Source organism: Sus scrofa, chromosome 17 (genome assembly GCF_000003025.6).
Source record: "Sus scrofa isolate TJ Tabasco breed Duroc chromosome 17, Sscrofa11.1, whole genome shotgun sequence".
Taxonomy (NCBI): Eukaryota; Metazoa; Chordata; class Mammalia; order Artiodactyla; family Suidae; genus Sus; species Sus scrofa.
The window spans coordinates 37,250,595-37,272,864 of NC_010459.5; the positions used below are offsets into that span (position 1 = coordinate 37,250,595).

Sequence of the window (22,270 nt, forward strand, 5' to 3'; positions counted from 1 at the left end):
ATGTAAGTGCTCGGTATTTTGGCCCCTGGAGTGGTGGTGTCAGTGCAGTGCCTGGAGTACAGGGTCCAGCACCAAGCACGAGGAGGCGCCCTGGGAGTCCTTCCCGAGGGACGTGGTGCCCTGTCTTCCTCTGTCTTTCTCAGTGACTTTCCTCTGTGGCTTTCTCCACAGGGTTGGGCCAGACCCTGTCGAGCGCCCCCCAGCCCCAGGCCTTGCCCCCAGCAGGTGAGGATGCAGGGGACAAGCTGGAGGCCAAGCAGGTGGTCCTCATCGATAGCTCCTACCTGTGCCAGTTCTGCCCCAGCAAGTTTAGTACCTACTTCCAGCTCAAGTCCCACATGACCCAGCATAAGAATGAGCAGGTAGGTGGGGGCCGGGCAGCAGGGGGTGGGTGGGTGGAGTGGCCACAACCACCCTCGTCATGAGCCTTGGCTGGTGCTGGGGCCTTGAACATGGCCTAAAAGGGGATAGGAGTCGGCCTAGTAGCTCTGAGCTACCATGTAACCATGATGGGCCAAGTTTCCCCTCCATTCTGCCTGCGTGGGGCAGCTTACTAGGCCATTAGGATGCTGGCCCGAGGGAGGAAGCCCACCTCTCGAGGGTCATATCATGAAGGAATAAGACACAGGAAAAATTCCCACTAGTCTGAGAGTATCTCTCTAAAAACTGACCTATGGGGATTTAAGACTATAGCTTTTTTAAATTGAGGTGTGGTTCACATACCGTACGATTCACCCTTTTAAAGTGCACACTCTAGTAGTTTTATCTATTCATAATGTCGTGAAGCCATCACCACTCTAATTCTAGAACATTTTCATCACCCCAGAAAGAAGCTCTATACCCATTCATAGTCACTCCCCTCTTCTCCCGGCCCCAGGCAGCCACTAACCCATTTAATGTCTCTATGGATTTCCCTTTTCTGAACACTTAATATAAATGGAATCATACAGTATGTAGCCTTTTGAGATGATGTTTTCACCCCTTTGTAACATGTATCAGTACTTTATTTCTTTTTATGGCTGAATGATATTCCATTGTATGGCTATAGCAACACTTTGAATTTTTTTTTTTAAATTTTCCTTTTTTTTCTTTTTTGGCTGAACCACAGCATATGGAGTTCCTAGGCCAGGGATCAAATGTGAGCCACAGTTGTGACCCATGCCACAGTTGTGGCAGTACTGGATTCCCAACCCACTGTGCTGGGCATCCCAGCACTTCAGAGACTCTGCTGATCTTGTTGCGCCACAGCAGGAACTCCTGAATATTCTTTTATCAGTTGATAGACGTGTTGTTTCTGCTTTTTGACTATTGTGCATAGTGCTGCTGTGGACATTCATGTACAAGTTTTTGTATGAGCACGTGTTTTCAATTCCCTTGGGCATAAATCTAGGAGTGAAATTACTGGGTTATGTGGTAATTCTAATCTTTATTTTTAAAAATAATCTTTATTAGTTATTTTTTTCTTATAAAAGTATCATGTACTCAATGTAGAATTAGAAAAATCAGAGAAGTGTGAAGAATGTATGGGTTAACACTTTCTATTTATTAAATGCTAGGTACCCTGCCAAATGCCTTATGTTCAATACTTTATTTACTCCTCATAACAGCCTTAGAGGGAGTTCCCATCATGGCTTAGTGGTTAACGAATCCGACCAGGAAACATGAGGTGGTGGGTTTGATCCCTGGCCTCGCTCAGTGGGTTAAGGATCCGGTGTTGCCGTGAGCTGTGCTGTAGGTCACAGACATGGCTCAGATCCTGCGTTGCTACGGCTGTGACATAGACAGCAGCTGTAGCTCTGATTTGACCCGTCGCCTGGGAGCTTTCATATGCCGCAGGTACAGCCCTAAAAAAGCAAAAAAAAAAAAAAATAATAATAATAATAATAAAATGTTAAAGACATAATTTTCATACGGATAGCATAGTGAACATGAGTCAGAATTCTACTTAACTCACTAGTAAGGGAACTGGAAGGATGACAAAGCCAGTCAAAAGAGAATATGACACACTGATAGCCATACCCGTGTATAATAGTGTTGGAATTCTGAAATGAGCTTGCTAAGTTAGATAGAAATCTGGGAGTTCCCGTCATTGTGGCGCAGTGGTTGACGAATCCGACTAGGAACCATGAGGTTTCGGGTTCGGTCCCTGCCCTTGCTCAGTAGGTTAAGGATCCAGCGTTGCCGTGAGCTGTGGTGTAGGTTGCAGACGCGGCTCAGATCCTGCGTTGCTGTGGCTCTGGCGTAGGCCGGTGACTACAGCTCCGATTCAACCCCTAGCCTGGGAACCTCCATATGCCGTGGGAGCGGCCCAGGAAATAGCAAAAAGACAAAAAAAAAAAGAAATCTGGTTAACATCCTATAGAGCAGCAAAACCCATGACCTTTGGGGTTATCTTTTCTTTTTTTCTTTTTTTTTTTTCTTTTTTTCTTTTGGCCATGCCCATGGCACACAGAAATTGGGCCAGGGATCAAACCTGTGCCACAGCTTTGACCCGAGCCACAATGATGGCAGCACCAGATCCTTAACCTACTAGGCCACTAGGGAACTCCTGGGGTTATCTTTTCTACATGACAAAAATCATTTACAGTGGGACAATTTTTTAAAAGTTAACATTTAACTTTAGAGCCTGGGATCTAATCAGTAGTAAACAGTGAAAACAAGTCACATTACCCAGAGAGTGAGGTGCCCCTCAGTGGCTTAACCGCCTTAACCTAACTGCTTGCTAGACAGCAGTTCTCAAAGAGCCCCAGACCAGCAGCTTCCACATCTCCTGGGAGCTTGTGGGAATGCACACATGCAGGCCACCCAACCTGCTGAATCCTATTCTCTGGGAGTGGCATAGTCTGTAACTATGATGCATGCTCAAGTTGGAGAGCCACTATTCTAACATGGCATTGGAAGGACGTGATGTCATCTTTTCACACATCTTTTTGAGATGTTATCATTCCAGGTTTTGGATAATTTTTCTAAGTATATCCAGGCCACACAGACCCTGTGGGGAGGGTAATGGGGCCTTTGCGACTGGCCGAGTGGAGGGGACCCCCTAATCAGAATTGACCAGGGCTGGAGTTCCTGGTGGCCTAGCAGTTAAGGATTCAACATTGTCCTGGCTATATCTCATCAGTGCTGTGGTGTGGGTCTGATTCCTGGCCTGGGAATTTTCACATGCCTCAGTTGTGACCAGAAAAAAAAAAGGAAGATTAAAACCAGGGCTCCAGGAGTTCCTGCTGTGGCTCAGCAAGTTAAGAATCCAGTATGATGTCCTTGAGGATTCAGGTTTTATCCTTGGCCTCATTCAGTGGGTTAAGGATCTGGTGCTGCTTCAAGCTGCTATGTAGGTCGCAGGTGCAGCTGCTGTGGCTATTGTGTAGGCCTGCAGCTGCAGCTCTGATTTGCCCTCTAGCCTGAAACTTTTTTTTTTTTTTTTTTTTTTTTTTTTTTTTTTTGTCTTTTTGCTATTTCTTGGGCTGCTCCCGCGGCATATGGAGGTTCCCAAGCTAGGGGTCGAATCGGAGCTGCAGCCACCAGCCTACGCCAGAGCCACAGCAATGCTGGATCCGAGCTGCGTCTGCAACCTACACCACAGCTCACAGCAACGCCAGATCGTTAACCCACTGAGCAAGGGCAGGGATCAAACCCGCAACCTCATCGTTCCTAGTCGGATTCGTTAACCACTGTGCCACGACGGGAACTCCCTGAAACTTTCATATGCCACAGGTGGGGCTGTAAAAAGAAAGAAAGAGAAACCAAACCAAACCAAACCCAGGGCTCCAGCAGCAGAGGAGCAGGGGAATAGCAGGGTTCAGGTAGATGCCACAGGGCAGGGGGTGGCAGTGGAGGCAGCTCTCCTGCCTTCCCTCACCTGCTCTGCCTCTTCCCTTCAAGGTGTACAAATGTGTGGTCAAAAGCTGTGCACAGACGTTCCCGAAGCTTGACACCTTTCTGGAGCACATCAAGAGCCACCAGGAGGAGCTGAGCTATCGCTGCCACCTCTGTGGCAAGGACTTCCCCTCGCTGTACGACCTGGGCGTGCATCAGTACTCACACAGCCTCCTGCCGCAGCACAGCCCCAAGAAGGACAGTGCCGTCTACAAGTGCGTGCCCTCCTCTCACTTCCCTCTGCCCACAGGGAGCCCAGAGGTCTGCTCCTTTGGTGGTTGTGACTACTCAGGATCACTGGGACACCTCAAAGGGGAAACCAAGGCTCCAGGGTCCAGCCTGGCAGAGTGGGATCTGGGCCTTGGCACTGATGGGGGAAAGATGCTGGCCTTCCTTATATCATTCTTCAACATGGCAGACATTTATCCTAAAAAAAAAAAAAAAATTCTGAGAAAAAGGAAGCCAGTCTTTCCTTGTTCATAGGGGAAAAAAGATTTGCTTTTTTTCCTAAAGTAAAATATTATGAAAGTAGTATTTTGTCTGATAAAATCTACAAAATTTAGGTTACAATTGGAATGGTAACACTGGTTCTTAGATGAAAAAGTGAACAAGCACGTACGTGAAAGCAAAAATCATAAAAATTTGATTTTTTTTATAATCTTATAAAATTTATGTTAAAGTTGAAACTGTATGCTGCTTCTTAGAATGAACAAGGAATGAATCAAGTGTAGATTTTATTTGGGGTCATTTTTCTGACAATCCTTTACATCACTTTAGTCTTCTGCTTCAGTCATAAAGAGGGTCCCTTTGACAGAAGTGACTTTTGGGGGGGCAATGTTATTTAAAACGTTGCATTTGAAGTTCCCAAAGTGGCTTAGTGGTTAACGAACCCAACTAATATCCATGAGGATGCAGGTTTGATCCCTGGCCTCCCTCAGTGGGTTAAGGTTCCAGCATTGCCGTGAGCTGTGGTGTAGGTTGCAGACGCGGCTCAAATCCTGAGTTGCTGTGACTGTGGTGTAGGCCAGCAGCTACAACTCTGATTGGACCTTGGCCTAGCCTGGGAACCTCTATATGCTGCAGGTGTGGCCCTAAAAAAAGACAAAAAGATGAAACAAAACAAAAAACCCAACATTGCATTTTGCTTTGACAATACAGTGCCTATAAAGTGCAATGTTATTTCCTTTCCCTGTGTACATATTCCATATTCAAGTATCAGGAATGCCTAGTTATTACTATAGCACCTCAACTTTAAAACTTAAGGGAACTTGCTGCAAATCTGGGCCCTTCAGTGTTTTGTGGGGAACGATGCTAAATCTGTGCTAGGTTGGCTTAACCAACCTCCTCAAGGGTGGGCCCAGAGGAGGCACCACCAGGTGGAGAAGCTCTGCCACCAGGGAAGTCCCCAGTTTTGCCGTATGCTTTTAGTTCCTAGATGTTCATATCACTCTGGAGTTGTCAATCTTGTGGTCATCTTTGTGGAGTTTTTCTTCCAGTCACTTTCCAGTCCCTCTTCCAGGCTAGATACTCCCTTGCCAATGGTGTCATCTGAAGATAGCCAGCATCACTTTTATGACTTTGTGGAACCCCCTCATTTTTCCCTGCACTTGTTTTCTCTGCATTTGCCGTATGTCATTATGAAGCAGCTGCCTCGCAAAGCCCAGCACACAGTGCATGGGGATAGATAATAGTGTAAAACAGTGAGAGGTGTTTGGGGAATCCTTCGAGTTTATTAGTGAATATTTTCATGTTAGAATGGCTCTTGCGGAGTTCCCATTGTGGCTCAGTGGTAACGAACCCAACTGGTATGCAGTGAGGACTTGGTTTCAATCCCTGGCCTTGCTCAGTGGGTTAAGGATCAGGCATTGCTGTGAGCTGTGGTGTAGGTCACAGACGCGGCTCCAATTCGACCCCTAGCCTGGGTACTTCCATATGCCTCAGGTGCAGCCCTAAAGAGACAAAAAAAAAAAAAAAAAAAAAGTCAATACAGACCTTGGGGTTAGAATGCATGGGCTACTTAGGGAGATGAGTGTGTAAATATTCTCACTACGTACTGCCATAAATGCCATCACAGACATATATATAGGGTGCAGAAGTGCCACAGTGGGAAGTAGGGCAGGGAAGGTGTCTCAGGAAAAACGATATCTGAACTGGGTTTTGAAGGATAAGTAGGAGTTTTCCAGGTAGACAATGGGTAGGGTGGAATGCATTCCTAGCAGGAAGAACAAACAGCAAAGTGTACAGATATGAAATAAAATAACTACTGGTTTAGGATGACTGTTCTGTAGAATGGAAGCGGGAGGGAATGTTTAGATGGGGCCTAGGGGAGAAAGTAGGGCCAGAGCTTGAGGACCTTGTAGAAATCACAAGAGCTTTGAGAACTTGGGACTGGGACTCAAGAAATTAAGATGTAGAGGAATTGACTCTGGGGGAGATTGGGAAATGGGGCCAGAAAGGCAGGAGAGTCAGGTGAAGCTCTGACCCACTAAGGGGTAGAGATTTCTGGGTAATGATGAGTAATTCATTATCCAGATATAATGAGAGGATATTTTCCTTTGCTTTTGCCCTTCCAATCTGTGGACTGTCTCTGAGTTCCTGTAGCTGTGTGGCTTTCTGGAGTGAGATGCCAAATAAAAGGAAGGGAGCATCTATCTGCCTTGTCCAGAATTAGAGACATTGATCCCTGCAATTCTGGGAGGTAAATTGTATGGGTCAGCTCAGGCGGCTATAACAAAATACAAAATATTGCAGACATGTGAGAGAGAGGGGGCACCTTTTCTCTCTGCTCTTTTTTTTTTTTTTTCTCTTTTTCTTTTATAGGGCTTCATCAGGGGCATATGGAAGTTCCCAGGCTAGGGGTCGAATTGGAGCTGTAGCTGCCGGCCTACATCACAGCCACAGCAATGCTGGATCCTTAACTCAATGAGTGAGGCCAGGGATCGAAACCAAGTCCTCAATGCATACTAGTTGGATTCTTAACCTGCTGTGCCACAAGGGGAACTCCTCTCTGCTGTTTCTTATAAAGGCACTAATCTTTTCTGGAGGACCTCACACTCATGATATCATCTAAACCTCATCCCCTCCCAAAGGCTCCATCAGTAAATACCACTGTATTGAGGGTCAGGACTTCAACATACGAATTTTGGAGGGGCACAGTTCAGTACAGTGTTCTCCCCATTTTGAAGGTAAAGATGCTGAGGCTCAAAGAGGAGGAGCAACTTATCCACCACAGTAGCAACGTCTGTACAGAATTGAGATTCAAACTCTTTTTTTTTTTTTTTTTGGTCTTTTTGCTTTTTATAGGGCCGCTCACTCGGCATATGGAGTTCCCAGGCTAGGGGTCTAGTCAGAGCTGTAGCAACCAGCCTATGCCAGAGCCATAGCAACGCCAGATCTGATCCTTGTCTGCGACCTACACCACAGCTCATGGCAGTGCCGGATCCTTAACCCACTGAGCGAGGCCAGGGATTGAACCCGCAACCTCATGGTTCCCAGTCGGATTCGTTAACCACTGCGCCACAACGGAAACTCCAAGATTCAAACTTTTATCTAGGACCTTGGAAGCTTCATAGCTCTGGATTTGGAGTTTGCAGGCTGAGGATTGAGCCAGTGAGTTGGCCCTTTGCCTGCAGTAGATCACTTTTCCCAGTTTCTTTGCCAAGGTTAGAAAGTCAGAGGCCCCTTGTAGCTATTGGACCTGCTGACCACAAAGTAAGGTGCAAGGAGGCAGGCCACCATGTAGATGGCCCGAGGGTGCAGTGGTATAGTGGGTAATGATCAGGGCTGTGGAGCCACTTCCCCAAGCTCCAATCAGAGCTTGACTGCAAACCTGATGGATGACCTCAGCAAGGTGTCCAGCCACTTTGTGAAAAGTTGCCTTATCTGTGAAAAGGGGGGTAGTGACTACCCTATTGGATTATTCATAAGGATCAAGTAATATGAGTATGAGGCTCTTAAACATGGTACCTGGAACACATAAATACTCAATAAATATTATCATTGCAGGAGTTCTCTTGTGGCCCACTGGGTTAAGGATCCAATGTTGTCACTGTAGCGGCTTGGGTCACTGTTGTGGTGCAGGTTTGATCCTTGGCCTAGGAACTTCCACATGCCTCAGGGGTGCCCCCCCAACCAGATGTTATTGTTGCTGCAGTGGTTATTAATCAATTTCAATCTAGGTTTGCTTGCAGTAGGGACCCAAAATGCCTGGTCGAATTGGAGCTGCAGCTGCCGGCCTTGGCCACAACAACGCCGGATCTGGGCCAGATCTGGGCCACATCTATGACCTACCCTGCAGTGTGATCAATTAAGTATGTTATCTAATCTACAGACCTGATTCGAAATCTTCCAATTGTTACAATAACATCTTTTATAAACAAAGAAAAAAAAATGTTTTTTGTGGCTGGGATCCAATCCAGGATCACATGTTGCATTTGGTTGTCACCTCTCTTTAGTCTTCTTTAAGCCGGAACAGTTCTCGTTCTTTCTTTGTCTTTCATGACCTTGATATTTTTTATAAACCAGTCATTTTGTAGAATGCTCTCGGTTTGGGTTTGTCTGATTTGCCACTTTTGACAGGACTGTCTCAAAGTGACACTGTGTCTTTCTCAGCATGTTACATTGGGCAACCCATGACATTACTTTGGCCTGTTGCTGGGGTTGTTACCTTGGATGACTTGCTTAGGGTGGTGTTTCTGGCAGGGAGTATTAACTTTGATGATATTGCAAAACTGCCTCCTCTGCAAACCCGTTGCCTCCTTGCTGCTGAAGCTGGCCCTCTCCTTCCTACCCGCTTGTGAGGTCCCTGCCCTCCTGGTAGCTCAGCTCCCACCTTACCTCCTCCTCCTTTCTTGCCACCTGGAGGCATTTGGCTTGTGGTTTTCAGGGTACACTCTGAAGGAGGGTTCCTCTGGGCCCACCGCAGGTGCAGTCAACCTTCAGGTTTCCCACGGTGGCCCTGGGATACAGATGGCAGGGCCCACGATGCCATTTTTGGCATGAATTGCTCACCTATCTGTAGCATTCCTCACTGGAACTGCATTGTAAATGGGCCCATTTGCTGGTGAATGTTTTCATGGTGGGAAAATGGTGGGATCTTTTCTTTCAAGTGGCTTGTGGCCTAAAACTGCTGTTTTGTGGGCATGTTAGCTACTGATGCTGAGTAAAGACTGGAGTTCCTGTTGTGGCTCAGCTGGTAAAGAACCCAGTGCAGCGTCCATGAGGATGTGGGTTTGATCCCTGGTCTCACTCAGTGGGTTAAGAATCTGAGTTGCCATGAGCTGAGGTGTAGGTCGCAGACATGGCTTATGGCTTGGATCTGGCATCTGGGGATCAAACCTGCATCCCAGCACTCAAGAGATGCCGCCAATCCCATTGCATCATAGTGGGAACTCCTAGGTGGAGTTCTTTTAGGGAGACTTTTAGGGAAGGGTGTGACATGGTCAGATTTTTTTTTTTTTTTTGTCTTTTTGTCTATTTAGGGCCACACCCGTGGCATATGGAGGTTCCTAGGCTAGGGATCTAATCAGAGCTGTAGCCACTGGCCTACGCCAGAGCCATAGCAAGGTGGGATCCGAGTCTCATCTGCGACCTACACCACAACTCACGGCAACGCTGGATCCTTAACCCACTGAGCAAGGCCAGGGATTGAACCTGCAACCTCATAGTTCTTAGATTCGTTAACCTCTGAGCCACAACAGGAACCCCAGACTTTTTATTTTTTTATTTTTTATTTTATATTTTGCTTTTTAGGGCCGCACTTGCGGCATGTGAAGGTTCCCAGGCTAGGGGTCAAATCAGAGCTGCTGCCAGCCTACACCACAGCCACCAATGCCAGATCCGAGCCTCAAATGTGACCTACGGCAACACCGGATCCTTAACCCACTGAGCGAGGCCAGGGATCAACCTGGTGTCCTCATGGATACTAGTCTAGTACGTTACCACTGAGCCACAATGGAAACTCCTGATTTGATTTTTAAAGTCTCCTGCTGGCTCCCTGTGGAGAATGGACTACAGGGGGTGAGTTAGGGCAGAGAGGAGGCTATTGTACACGTCTGAGCAAGAGACGGCCTGGACTAGGAGGGAGGCAGCGGCAGGAGAGAAGAGTGGATCGATCTGAGAATGAGTTAGAATGTAGGGTTTTGCCTCCTGATATTGGAGGAGGGGAATGGCTGGTTCCCACCTCTGCTGGGGGAGTCTAGCCCATGCACACAGCTCTCACTTCTCTGCTTCTCCCCGTTTAGGTGTGTCAAGTGCGTCAACAAGTATTCCACCCCCGAGGCACTGGAGCACCACCTGCAGACCGCCACTCACAACTTCCCCTGCCCGCACTGCCAAAAGGTGGGGACTCCTGCCCCTGGGACAGTAGGGGTGAGAGGTGGTAGAATGAAGACCCCACCATCTCCTTCTCCCCTCCTACCTCAGTACATGCAGGCCATGCCTGGGGTTATCTCTGCAGACCTCTTCATCTTTGAAGAGTGAGAACTCTATGTGGTCCATCTTACCCCTTGAACACCGCCCATGGCCATCCCAGGGCTGCTGCTGGGCCAGGCGGGCCAGGCCAGGTTGGTGAGCAGTGAGGCCTCTCTGGGGCCCAGACCTAGCATCTGAACAGCAGCCTTCAACTTCTTGAGTCTTACGTCCTTGTTATTATTGATTTTTTTTTTTTTTCCAGTGGATCTGGAAGCCCTCACAAAAGCCTCGCCCTTAATATCATCAAATATTCAGGCAGTATTCCATTTTCCACTTTTCCCAAAAATGTAATTTTTATAAAGTGTGTTTGTTTGAATCAGGTCCATATATTGTGATTGATTGATATGACCAAAGCTTTTATTAATCTACCATTTCCCTCCATCCGTGCTCCTTTTTTTTTTTTTTTCCTTTTAATGTGTTTGTTGAAGAAACTGGGCCATTGGTCCCACGGAGTTTCCTGAAGTCTGGATTTTGCTGATTGCATCCCTGGTGTGTTTAACTGGTTTCTTTGTTCTGCTCATTTTCTTATGACCTTACATGGCAAATTTTCCAGGACAGCCCTGGTTTGACTTCAGCCTCCTGATAGGTGTTTGTAATTATATAGCTTAGTTTGGGGTTCTGCAATTTGTGGTCCAAATAAAAGCTATCATGATTAGCAAGAGCCACAAGCCAGATGCTTATCTGAGCATTTCATCTGTTTTTCTTTCTTTTTTTTTTTTTTTTGTCTTTTTAGGGCCAAACCTGAGGCACATGGAGGTTCCCAGGCTAGGGATTGAATCGGAGCTGTAGCTGCCGGCCTACAGTAATGCCAGATCTGAGCCATGTCTGCGACCTACACCATAGCTCATGACAAAACCAGATCCTTAACCCACTGAGTGAGGCCAGGAATCGAACCTGTGTAATCATGGATCCTAGTCAGATTCATTTCCGATGAGCCATGACGGGAACTCCTGAGCATTTTATCTGAATTGACTCATTTAACCCTGGGAGGTAGGTATGCTATTACTGTCCCCATTTTACAGATGAGTAAACCCAAGGCACAGAAAGGTCACCCAGCTAGGAAATGGTAGGGCTGAAAAGTAGTTGTGTCTGTGCCCTTGACCACGTCTTTTTATCAAATGAATGAAAAATGACTGAATGCCCTTCCTATGCCTGGGGAGGAAGGATATTTTGGCTTCAGTGTTTTCTGGTTTTGTATTACCTTTCCATTTGTTTCTTCAGTTATTTATTCATTTTTTAATCCATTTCTTTGCTTGTCAGTCATTTGACTCAGGCCTTGTGCTGGGGGATGAGATCCCTTCTCTGCCCTCTGAGACATCCCATGTGAGCAGAGGGCTGTGATGCAGTGGGTTAGATGCTAACTTTTAAAATGTGGGTGAAGGAAGAGTTCCCACTGTGGTGCAGTGGGTTAAGAAACTGACTGCGGAGTTCCCGTCGTGGCGCAGTGGTTAACGAATCTGACTAGGAACCATGAGGTTGCGGGTTCGGTCCCTGCCCTTGCTCAGTGGGTTAACAATCTGGCGTTGCCGTGAGCTGTGGTGTAGGTTGCAGACATGGCTCGGATCCCGCGTTGCTGTGGCTCTGGCGTAGGCCGGTGGCTACAGCTCCGATTCGACCCCTAGCCTGGGAACCTCCATATGCCGTGGGAGCGGCCCAAGAAATAGCAACAACAACAACAACAAAAAAGACAAAAAGACAAAAAAAAAAAAAAAAAAAGAAATTGACTGCAGCAGCTTGGGTTGCTTCGGAGGCACAGGTTTGACACCCTGCCCAGTGCAGTAGGTTAAAGGCTTCAGCGTTGCCGCAGCTTCAGCGAAGGTCACAGCTGTGGCTGGGATTTATTCCCTGGCCCAGGAGCTCCCATATGCCACAAGTGTAGCCATAAAAAGAAAAAAAAAAGTGTGTTAATAGGTGCAGCCTATTGCCTTTGGAATGGATTAGCAATGAGATCCTGCTGTGTAGCACTGGGAACTATGTCTGGTCACTTATGATGGAGCGTAATGTGAGAAAAAAGAATGTATACATGTATGTGTAACTGGGTCACCATGCTGTACAGTAGAAAGTTGACGGAACACTGTAAACCAGCTATAATGGAAAAAAAATAAAAATCATTGTATTAAGAAAGAAAAAGAAAGAAAGAAAAAGAGAGAGAGAGAGAAAGGAAGGAAGGAAGGAAAATAAAAATGTGTGTGGATACTGAAGGGTGGACTCCGCTTTGCCAGGTGTGGCGTTGAGTCAGGGAGGGCTTCACAGAAACAGTGACCTAAGTTGGGTCTTAAAGTATGAGTAGGAGTTTGATAGGCTAAGACAGAAAGTCTCTCTGAGAAGGAAAAATAGCCTGGGCAGAAGCTCAGAGCAGGCATGTTTTGCCTAGGCTTGGGGTGAGTAGTGGGAGTCATGAGGGTCTAAAGGCTGAGCTGGACCCTGTGGACCCTGACCCCTTGGTGGGCAGAAAGGAGGGTGTTTCTGTAAAGGCTGGTAATGAGGGGTCCCTTGAACTCAGAATGTGGTGAGGGCTGGGGGTCAGACCTAACACCGATTCCTTGTTCTGCCAGGTGTTTCCTTGTGAACGCTACCTGCGGCGTCACCTGCCCACCCATGGCAGTGGGGGCAGGTTCAAGTGCCAGGTGTGTAAGAAGTTCTTCCGGCGGGAGCACTACCTCAAACTGCATGCTCACATCCACTCAGGTGGGTATCTTGCCCCCGACCAACTCCTGCTCAGTCCCCCTTCCCCTCTCCCCAAGTCCCTCTCTGTTCCCCTCCCATCCCCTTCTGGCCTTCCCTCCCATCTCCCTCAGCCTTCTTCCCCATCCCATCCCTCCCTTTATCCCATTCCCCCTCTCCTTCCTGGCCTCCCACCCACCCGTTCTCTCAAGTCAACAAGGGGTCCCCACCACAAAGAGGAGAGATGAGCCCCTGGGGGCTGGTAGAGGGGCTTAGCTCTGCCCGAGAGTCAGCCCCCTCTGACCATTCGGAGCCCTTGGGGTGGGGGGCGCTGTTTTCAATGCCAAACTCCCTCCCAAACCCAGACAAAACCCCCTCTCCTTAGTTCCCCACTTGAGACACATTAACTTTTAATTTTATCTTAATTTAAAAAATATTTTTAGGAGTTCCCGTCATGGCACAGCAGAAACGAATCTGACTAGGAACTGTGAGGTTGTGGGTTTGATCCCTGGCCTTGCTTGGTGGGTTAAGGATCCGGCGTTGTCGTAAGCTGTGGTGTAGGTCACAGACACAACTCAGATACTCTGTTGCTATGGCTGTGGCGTAGGCTGGCAGTTGTAGCTCTGATTTGACCCCCAGCCTAGGAACTTCCATGTGCTGCAGGTGCCGCCCTAAAAAGCAAAAAAAAAAAAAAAAAAAAATTTTTTTTTAAATGGATGCAGTCCTTTATTGTTACTTATTTTTTATTTTTTTCCTTTTCTTGGCACTCCATGGCACATGGAGTTCCTGGGCCAGGAATCAGATCCCGAGCCGCAGTTGAGACCTAAAACACAGCTGCAGCAATGCCACCTGTGCCAGGCCAGTGATCTGTGACGCAGCGCTCCAGAGACACTGCCAATCCTGTTGCACCACAGTGGGAATTCCTAAAGTTTGTTTGTTTTTTTTGTCTTTTTGTCTCTTTTAGGGACATGGCATGTAGAGATTCCCAGGCTAGGGATCGAATCAGAGCTGTAGCTGCCGGCCTACACCACAGCCACAGCAATGTCAGATCCGGGCTGCGTCTGTGACCTACAGCACAGCTCACAGCATTGCCGGATCCTTTAACCCACTGAGCGAGGCCAGGGATTGAACCCGCAACCTCATGGTTCCTAGTCGGATTCGTTAACCTCTGAGCCATGATGGGAACTCCCTAAAGTTTTTTTTTTATTAGTTAAAACATTCTGTTTTGTTTTACACAGGAAATGGTCTAGGAGTTCCCGTCGTGGCTCAGTGGTAATGACTCAGACTGGTATCCATGAGGACACTGGATCCTTGACCTCACTCAGTGGGATGGGGATGCGGCATTGCCGTGAGCTGTGGTGTAGGTTGCAGATGCAGTTCAGATCTGGCGTGGCTGTGGATCTGATTCAACCCCTAGCCTGGGAACCTTCATATGCCGTGGGTGCGGCCCTAAAAAGCTGAAAGGAAGGAAGGGAGGGAGGGAGGAAGGGATCTAAAGATTGAGAGAACCTGAGGAGATCTTTCACCTTACAAAGCATATATAATGAAAATAAATACCCTCCCCCTCCTCAGATGTACAATCCAAAGTTTTTTAATTTTTTTTTTTACTATCACCTATGGTAAAGAATACATTTATATGCAACACAGGTAATATGTGTATACACACAGAATATATTGAAACAAAAAATTTCAAACCAGTATTTTTTATCTATACAATTTTGGTTGTTAAAATAACCACCATTGGGTTATGATCTGGAGTTTGTAGTTTGAAAAGTACTCCTAATTCCCCTTCCCCAAAGTGATCATTGTTAGTGGTCTCATGTGGGTCATTCTGGTTGTATTTTACATCTATACAAAACACTTGCTTACCTTTGCACAAGTGAGCTTATAACTCTATATTTTTTTAAGAGATCATTTATTCCATGATTGATTTTACATTAGATTCTATTGCATACATTGGGTCATACTAGGATGTTTCTCTTTTTATTTTATTTATATATATATATAATAAAAAATATATATATATATAATTTTTTTTTTTTTGGATTTTAGGGCCACACCTGCAGCATATGGAGGTTCCCAGGCTAGGGGTCCACTTGGGAGCTATAGCTGCCGTCCTACACCACAGCCACAGCAACACCAGATCCAAGCCGCATCTGTGATCTACACCAAAGCCCACAGCAATGGCAGTTCCTTAACCCACTGAGCAAGGCTAGGGATTGAACCCACAACCTCATAGTTCCCAGTCGGATTCATTTCCCCCGCGCCGTGATGGGAACACCTGTAACTCGAATATGTTCCTTTCTTTTCTTCGGTTTTCAATGTGCCTTGAAGATGTTCCTCATAACACCTTTTTTCTCAGCTGCATAGTATTCTCCTGCATCTGTTGTCTTTGATTTAACCACTACCCTGTGGATGGACACTTAAATTATCTTTTCAGCAATTAGTTTGTACACCCAATGCTGTGTGAGTCCTTTGAAAGGCTTTTGGAAGTATATCTGTTGTGTGGATTGCTAGCAGTGGAAATGCTAGGTTAAAATGTATATGCCGTACTGAGTTTCAGTTTGGGATGATGAAAAATTCTGGAGATGGATAGTGGTGATGGTAGCAAATGTACTCAATGCTACTGAAACGCTACAGTTAAAGATGGTTATAAAGGGGAGTTCCTGCTCTGGTGCAATGGGATTGGTGGCATCCTAGGAACACTGGGATGCAGGTTTGATCCCCAGCCCGGCACATTGGGTTAAGGATCCAGCATTGCTGCAGCTGCAGCGTAGGTTGCAACTGTGGCTTGGATCTGATCCCTGGCCCAGGAACTCTACATGTGATGGGGCATCCAAAAAAAGAAAAAAAAAAAGCAAATTTTATGTTATGTATATTTTACCACAATAGAGGAAAAAAAAGTAAATGCTTTGGCAATTTTGGTAGATATTACCACATGGCTTACTTTATGATTTTAAAAATAGTATATTTTTCTTTTTTTGGCTGCACCCATGGCATGTGGAAGTTCCTGGGCCAGGGATCAAACCCACACCACCACAGTGGCAAAGCTGGATCCTAACCTTCCTAAGTCACTAGGCATTTCCAATACTTACTATTTAAAAAATTTTTTCTTTTTGTCTTTTGACCCTTTAGGGCTGCACCCACGGTATATGGAGGTTCCTAGGCTAGGAGTTTAATTGGAACTGTTGCTGCCGGCCTATGCCAGAGCCGCAGCAACGCGGGATCCGAGCCACGTCTGCAAACTATACCACAGCTCATGGCAATGCTGGATCCTTAACCCATTGAGAGAGGCCAGGGCTTGAACCCCCAACCTCATGGTTCCTAATTGGATTCATTTCCACTGTGCCATGATGGGAACTCCTCCAATAATTATTATTGAAAAGTAATACATGCTTTATTGTAAAAAATGGGAGCCATATGGAAGTACATAAAGTAAAATGTCAAATTCCCCTTTAAGTCCTAATTGCTACTGACATTTTGGTGTATGCCCTCCCCTGCCTTTCTCTCTGCATATTCTCTTTTTTTTTTAGGGTTGCACCCATGGCATATGAAAGTGTCCAGGCTAGGGGTCGAATTGGAGCTGCAGCTGCCGGCTGACACCACAGCCACAGCAATGCTGGATCCTTAACCCACGAGTGAGGCTAGGGGTTGAACCTGCATCCTCCTGGATACTAGGTGGGTTTGTAACATCCTGAGCCACAATGGGAACTCCTCCCTGCATGTTCTGTATGTATATAAACACATACGGCCAGGGCTGTTTTGGAGTATGAGGATTATATTTTTTTCTAACAAATATGGGACTGAATTAAGCTGTCCTACTCTTTTCTTTTCCCCCTAGCAATGTGGTGGCAGCAGATCTTTCCAGATCAGGAAACACAGATCAACCTTAATCTTTTTTTTGTCTTTTCTAGGGCCACTCCCATGGCATATGGAAGTTCCCAGGCTAGGGGTCGAATTGGAACTGTAACCACCAGCATACACCAAAGCCACAGCAACATGGGATCCAAGCCGCATCTGTGACCTACACCACAGCTCATGGCAATGCCAGATCCTTAACCCACTGAGTGAGGCCAGGGATCGAACCCTCAACCTCATTGTTCCTAGTCGGATTTGTTAGCCCCTGAGCCATGATGAGAACTCCCAATCTCAATCTTTTTCATGACTGCAAAACATTCTTTTGTAAGGACCAGAATTTCCTTAGTCACTGGGTTGACATTTTTAAAAAGTACTTTATTCGTTCCAGAGGGAGCACAGAGAGGAAGTTACGACAGGAAATAAAACAGCCCAGTAATAGCCCTTTTCCAAAGGACAGGTTGTGACCTCTTGCCCCTTTCAGGTCAGAGCTGCTCCCTCACCACCCCCAGCCCCACCCATGGGTTCTGCAGCAGATGATCTGGAGCAACTCAGGTGGGTTCTGGGTCACACTGCTGAGCTGGAATTTTAGTTCCCCCAAACACTAAGTGTGGACCATGAACCTCAGTTTTCTCATCTAGTCCCTACCTCATGGGTTGTTGCAAGGATTCAGCTAAATAAGGTGTAGTTCCTCCCTCCCCGTGGCAGACCCATTTCAGTAAATGTTAGGACCATCCACCCTGTCACTCAGCCCACACCTTCGCCTCATCCCTGACTCTCTTCCTCTCACGCCCCACAGCCGATCCATTGACAAGCGCTGCCGATTCTGCTTCCCAAACAGCGCCTGTACTTGGCCACTTCCCGTCTCTTGACCCAGCCTCCTTCCTGCCGCCACCCTCACCCCCTCAGCCTGTTCTCTGCACGCAGCCAGAGGGAGCCTGTGAAACCCTCCCGTCAGATCCTGTCCCTCTGCTCAGCCCCTCTGGTGACTGTGGTGTTCCAGGCCTCCCTGTTGGGCTGGCTGCCATGCCCACCTCCTCTTCTGGCTCGTTTCCCCCCCACACACACACCCCCGCTCCATTCTGGCCACACGCGCCTCCCCTTTGTTCCTCAGACCCATCCAGCGCCCCCACCTCTCCTCCGGCCGGCCACCCTCTCGCCAAGATTTCTGCGTGGTTCACTCCCTCACTACCTCAGGTCTCACTCACCTCAGGTGTTGCCTCGTCAGAGAGGCCTTTCCTGACCCTCCACAAGAGCCCCCTCTTCTCCTTGGCAAAGCAAAGTCCTGAGGAGTGAGCAGCAATGTTGCCCCCAGGCCACCTCCCTGGAGGGGTTGCTGTCCTCTGGTGGGGACCCTGCACCCCACAGTCAGACTCCCTCTTATGGTGCCCTTAGTCCTTCATCTGTTTCCTCCTGCAGGAGAGAAGCCCTACAAATGCTCAGTGTGTGAGTCCGCCTTCAACCGCAAGGACAAACTGAAGAGACACATGTTGATCCATGAGCCATTCAAGAAATACAAATGCCCCTTCTCGTGAGTGGAGCCGGCGTGGGCGGGAGGGGCCAGATTTATCCTGCTAGGAGTGTCAGGGTGAGGGCTTCAGGCTCTCTGTCCTTTTGTCCTGTCCTGGGCCCTGCCTGGCCACCTCACTCCCCACCCTGCCACCCTGCCACCCTGCCCCCTCGCCCAGCCCTTAAGGTGGACGAGGAGCCCCCTCGGCCCAGGATGAACAGCAGGGCCAACAAGAGAGTCCTGAGCCTCGAGAGCTCCCCTGACCAGGGTTTTGGATTCTAGGACACACACGGGCTGCAGTAAAGAGTTCAACCGGCCAGACAAGCTGAAGGCTCATATCCTCTCCCACTCGGGTAAGTGGCCCCTGGACCTGCCAGAAGGGTCTAGTTCAGCTCAAGCCCCCCTGGGCAGGCCCACTGGAAAGAGCAGACACCCCCTGGGAGGCTTAGTATCCCTGCCTGGTGCATCCCGGCCCACAGACCTGCGCTCCTATGAGCCCGGCCAGTGTTTGGGTTCTCAGGGTGCACAGAGGTGCATCAGACAGTCCCCCAGGCTGAGGAGGAAGCTGACACAGGAGGAGATGACTATAAATCAGAGGCACCCGCTGCGTTCGAGGTGTGGGTCAGGTGGAGATCTGATTCTGACTGGGTCCAAGATAAGGCCTGGGAGGTTCCTCGGTCCCTTCAGCAGAGCAGGCGTGTGGAGTGGGGGCGTCTCCACACCACTTCTCAGTTTTCTGGGGGCTCCATGGAGCTTCCTCTGGGGCTGCTGCTTCCCCAGAGCAGCATGGCTGGCTTTCCACGTACCACTGGGACTAGAACATGGTTTCTCAATATCAGCACTATTGATAGTTGGGGCTGGATCATTCTTTGTTTTGGGCGGCTGCCCTGAGTACTGTAGATTGTTCAGCAGCATCCCTGGCCTCTACCCCACAGTTATGACAACACAAACTGTCTCTAGGAGAAGAGCCAAAAGATCCCTGGGGAGTAGAGTCACCCTGGTCAACAACCACTGGTTTACAGGAAGGATCTAGTGGCTAAAGAAAGTCTGAAAGCTGGGAGAGTAGTTCGAGGACTTAGAGACAGAGGCCCTGGGCCTGATTTTGGGGCACTACCATCCTGCTGGGTGGCCTCCGACGAGTTACTGCCCTCTCTGAACCATCATCCCAAGGAGGCTGAGGGGGCCACAGGCTGCGTGTGGGATGGAGTTGACTTCATGGTGGACACGGAAGCACCAGTGATTCATTTAGTGAGTAACTATTGAGAATCCGCCATGTGTTGGGCACTAGGGGTACCATGGGGGAGCTGGGCAGAACCCCACCCTGCCCTCCAGGGGAAGCCTAGCATTTATTGGCAGAGATTGACAATGAACAGCAAACGAGTAAGTATGTTACAGCCAAGATGGAAATAAACAGAGTGAGGGGGCAGAGAAAGAAGAGAGGTGGGTATCAGGGAGGCCTCCTAGAGGTGGTGACATGAAAGCCATGTCCGAGGGATGAGAAGAACCAGGAAACAGCTTCTGGGTTGAGGGAGCAGCAAGGGCAGGGCCTTGAGAGAGGGAAGAGACTGAGGTGTGTTTGAGACCTGGAAAGGTGCGTGGAAGGCCTGGAGCTCAGAGAACAAGAGAGGAGAGAGGAGGGGGTTGGCGCTGAGAGGGGAAGGGATGGGCTTTGAACCCATGGAGGGTTTGGAGCAGGGAGTGTGGTGAAGAGGTTCTGGGGGGAATGGTCTCAGGGGCCGGGGTGAGGCAGGCAGGCCAGAGAGGAGAGGGATGATGGCAACCTGGCAAAGTTAGCCAAGGTTTTTCGGGCCGAGCTTGCTATTCCAGGCAGAAAGAAACAGAAAGTGCCTCCAGAGGCAGGGGGCATTTGAGGAGAACGGGTGTGGCTGGCACAGAATATGTGGCTGGGAGAAGGTGGGAGACGAGGCTGGAGGGAGCAGGACCCAGATCACACCCATGCTCGTAGGGCAAGCTGAGAAACTGGGTTTTATTCCAAGTGTCGAGGCACCATTGCAGGGTAGAGGGTCTGGGTGCCTCTCACTGCCTCTTCCCTGCCCCCCAGGCATGAAGCTCCACAAGTGCGCCCTGTGCAGCAAGTCCTTCAGCCGCCGCGCCCACCTGGCCGAGCACCAGCGCGCCCACACGGGCAACTACAAGTTCCGCTGCGCCGGCTGCGCCAAGGGCTTTTCCCGCCACAAATACCTCAAGGACCACCGCTGCCGCCTTGGCCCCCAAAAGGACAAGGACCTGCAAGCCCGAAGGCCCCCTCGGAGGAGGGCTGTCCCTCGAAGTGGCAGCAGTAGTGGGTGCAAGGTGGTGACACCTCTGCCTGACCCGCTGGGGCTGGAGGAGCTGAAGGACGCAGGGGCTGGACCAGTGCCCGAGGCTGCCCCGGGCAAGCCTCCCTTCTCAGAGCCGGATGCCGTGCTGTCCATCGTGGTGGGGGGCACAGTGGGTGGCGAACCTGAGCTGGTGGTGCCTGGGCATGCGGAGGGCCTGGGCTCCAACCTGGCGCTGGCGGAGCTGCAGGCAGGGGCCGAGGGTCCCTGTGCCATGCTTGCTGTGCCCGTCTACATCCAGGCCTCGGAGTGAGGGACCCAGGGTGTTTGTTCCCATGGACCTGCTGGATGCTGACCTTTGGGTCTGGGCCCTCTGGGAGCAGACTCGAGATCCTTCCCAATGGAAGCGAGCCATTGGTCAAGGTCCTTTTGGAATGTCATCTGTAAACCCTGGCCCAAGGCCACCTCGCTGGGTCCCCTATCCTGCTGGGAAGTCCTGCAGCATTCTGGGAAATGAGGCAGGGGCAATGGCATGCCTGAGTGGCCTGGAGTCTGGCTGGTCCAGCCTGGTGGTTGGGCTGCCTAAGAAAGAAGACAGGGCAGTCCCACCCACCCCTCCTTCAGGCTGCCTAGGGGCAGCCTCTAGTCAAGCTGCTCTTGCCTAATAAGGTGATAGTCCCTATCTGCTGGACCTTATCTCTTATGTTCCCCACAGCAATCCCAGACAACTCTGTGATGTAGGCATGTAGGAGGGACTCCAGTTGCGATTAGATTGCAACCATCAGCCAGATCTGACTTCAAATCCAAGCGCTGACACTCACTGTGTGACCTTGGGTAAGTCACTTTACCTCTCTGAGCCCCACTTTCCTCATCTGTACAATGAGACTTATGACAGTTCTACCTCATAGGGCTGCCTTGAGGATCCAGTATGATGAAATGTGCAAAGAGTTCGGCACAGTGCCCGGGACTCAGAAAGTGCTCAATAAATGTTTTTATCAAAATGTCTGTCCACATGGCTCAGGCCCTAGTTCTGGCAGTTTCTTTTGTAGCCCCTAGGTGGCAGCATTCTCTGCTCCAAAGCGTGGGGGTGCTGAGGGGGTCTGGTTGCTCCTCACATGTACAGCTACACTGCCCCAATAGCCACGGAGAGGTTTAGTGTTACTTTAGAACATAGCCCATGGAAACACCCAGAGGAAGAGGTTTATACTCACTTCTGAAGATGCAAGATCCTGGGCCTTGCCCCCAAACCCTTTGGAATCAGAAACTCTGACAGAGCCAGAGAACCACCTCAAGGAGACCTCTGGGTGGCCTTGGATGCCCCCACACCCAGCATCCCCTTCCCCATTTCTATCTAGTTAGTCCAGCGGGGAAAGCAAACCAGGTTCCCTGGGAGACGGGGAGGGAGAAAGGGGGCCTTGACCAATGCTTTCTCCTTTATCTTCACCATTGCCTTGTTGGACCACGTTGCCTTAGTTACAGCAGAGGATGCTGAGGCTCGGGAGGGCACAGGGCAGGATGCGGGAGGACTGTCGGACTCAGTTTGATCACTGAGTTTCCCTGAAAGCTGGCACTTCCCTCAGATATCTGTGGTGGGCCTGTGGCTGGAGCTCAG

General features: G+C 49.0%; 1 protein-coding gene across 8 annotated transcripts in view; it reads left to right on the plus strand.

The window, feature by feature from the left end:
• ZNF341 (zinc finger protein 341) overlaps positions 1-21,669 on the plus strand; it is a 48,305-nt gene extending 26,636 nt beyond the window's left edge. For 4 of the 8 annotated variants that reach the window (XM_021077488.1, XM_021077492.1, XM_021077491.1 and 1 more), the window contains 6 exons: positions 172-362; positions 3,886-4,094; positions 10,122-10,218; positions 12,906-13,038; positions 18,289-18,400; positions 18,662-21,667. In XM_021077488.1, coding sequence (XP_020933147.1) covers positions 172-362; positions 3,886-4,094; positions 10,122-10,218; positions 12,906-13,038; positions 18,289-18,400; positions 18,662-19,412 — 1,493 coding nt within the window. In that variant the 3' untranslated portion in view covers positions 19,413-21,667. Of the gene's footprint in view, positions 1-171; positions 363-3,885; positions 4,095-10,121; positions 10,219-12,905; positions 13,039-18,288; positions 18,401-18,661 lie in introns of all 8 variants that reach the window. The other 4 variants (XM_021077490.1, XM_021077493.1, XR_002339879.1 and 1 more) reach the window with 3 other exon arrangements.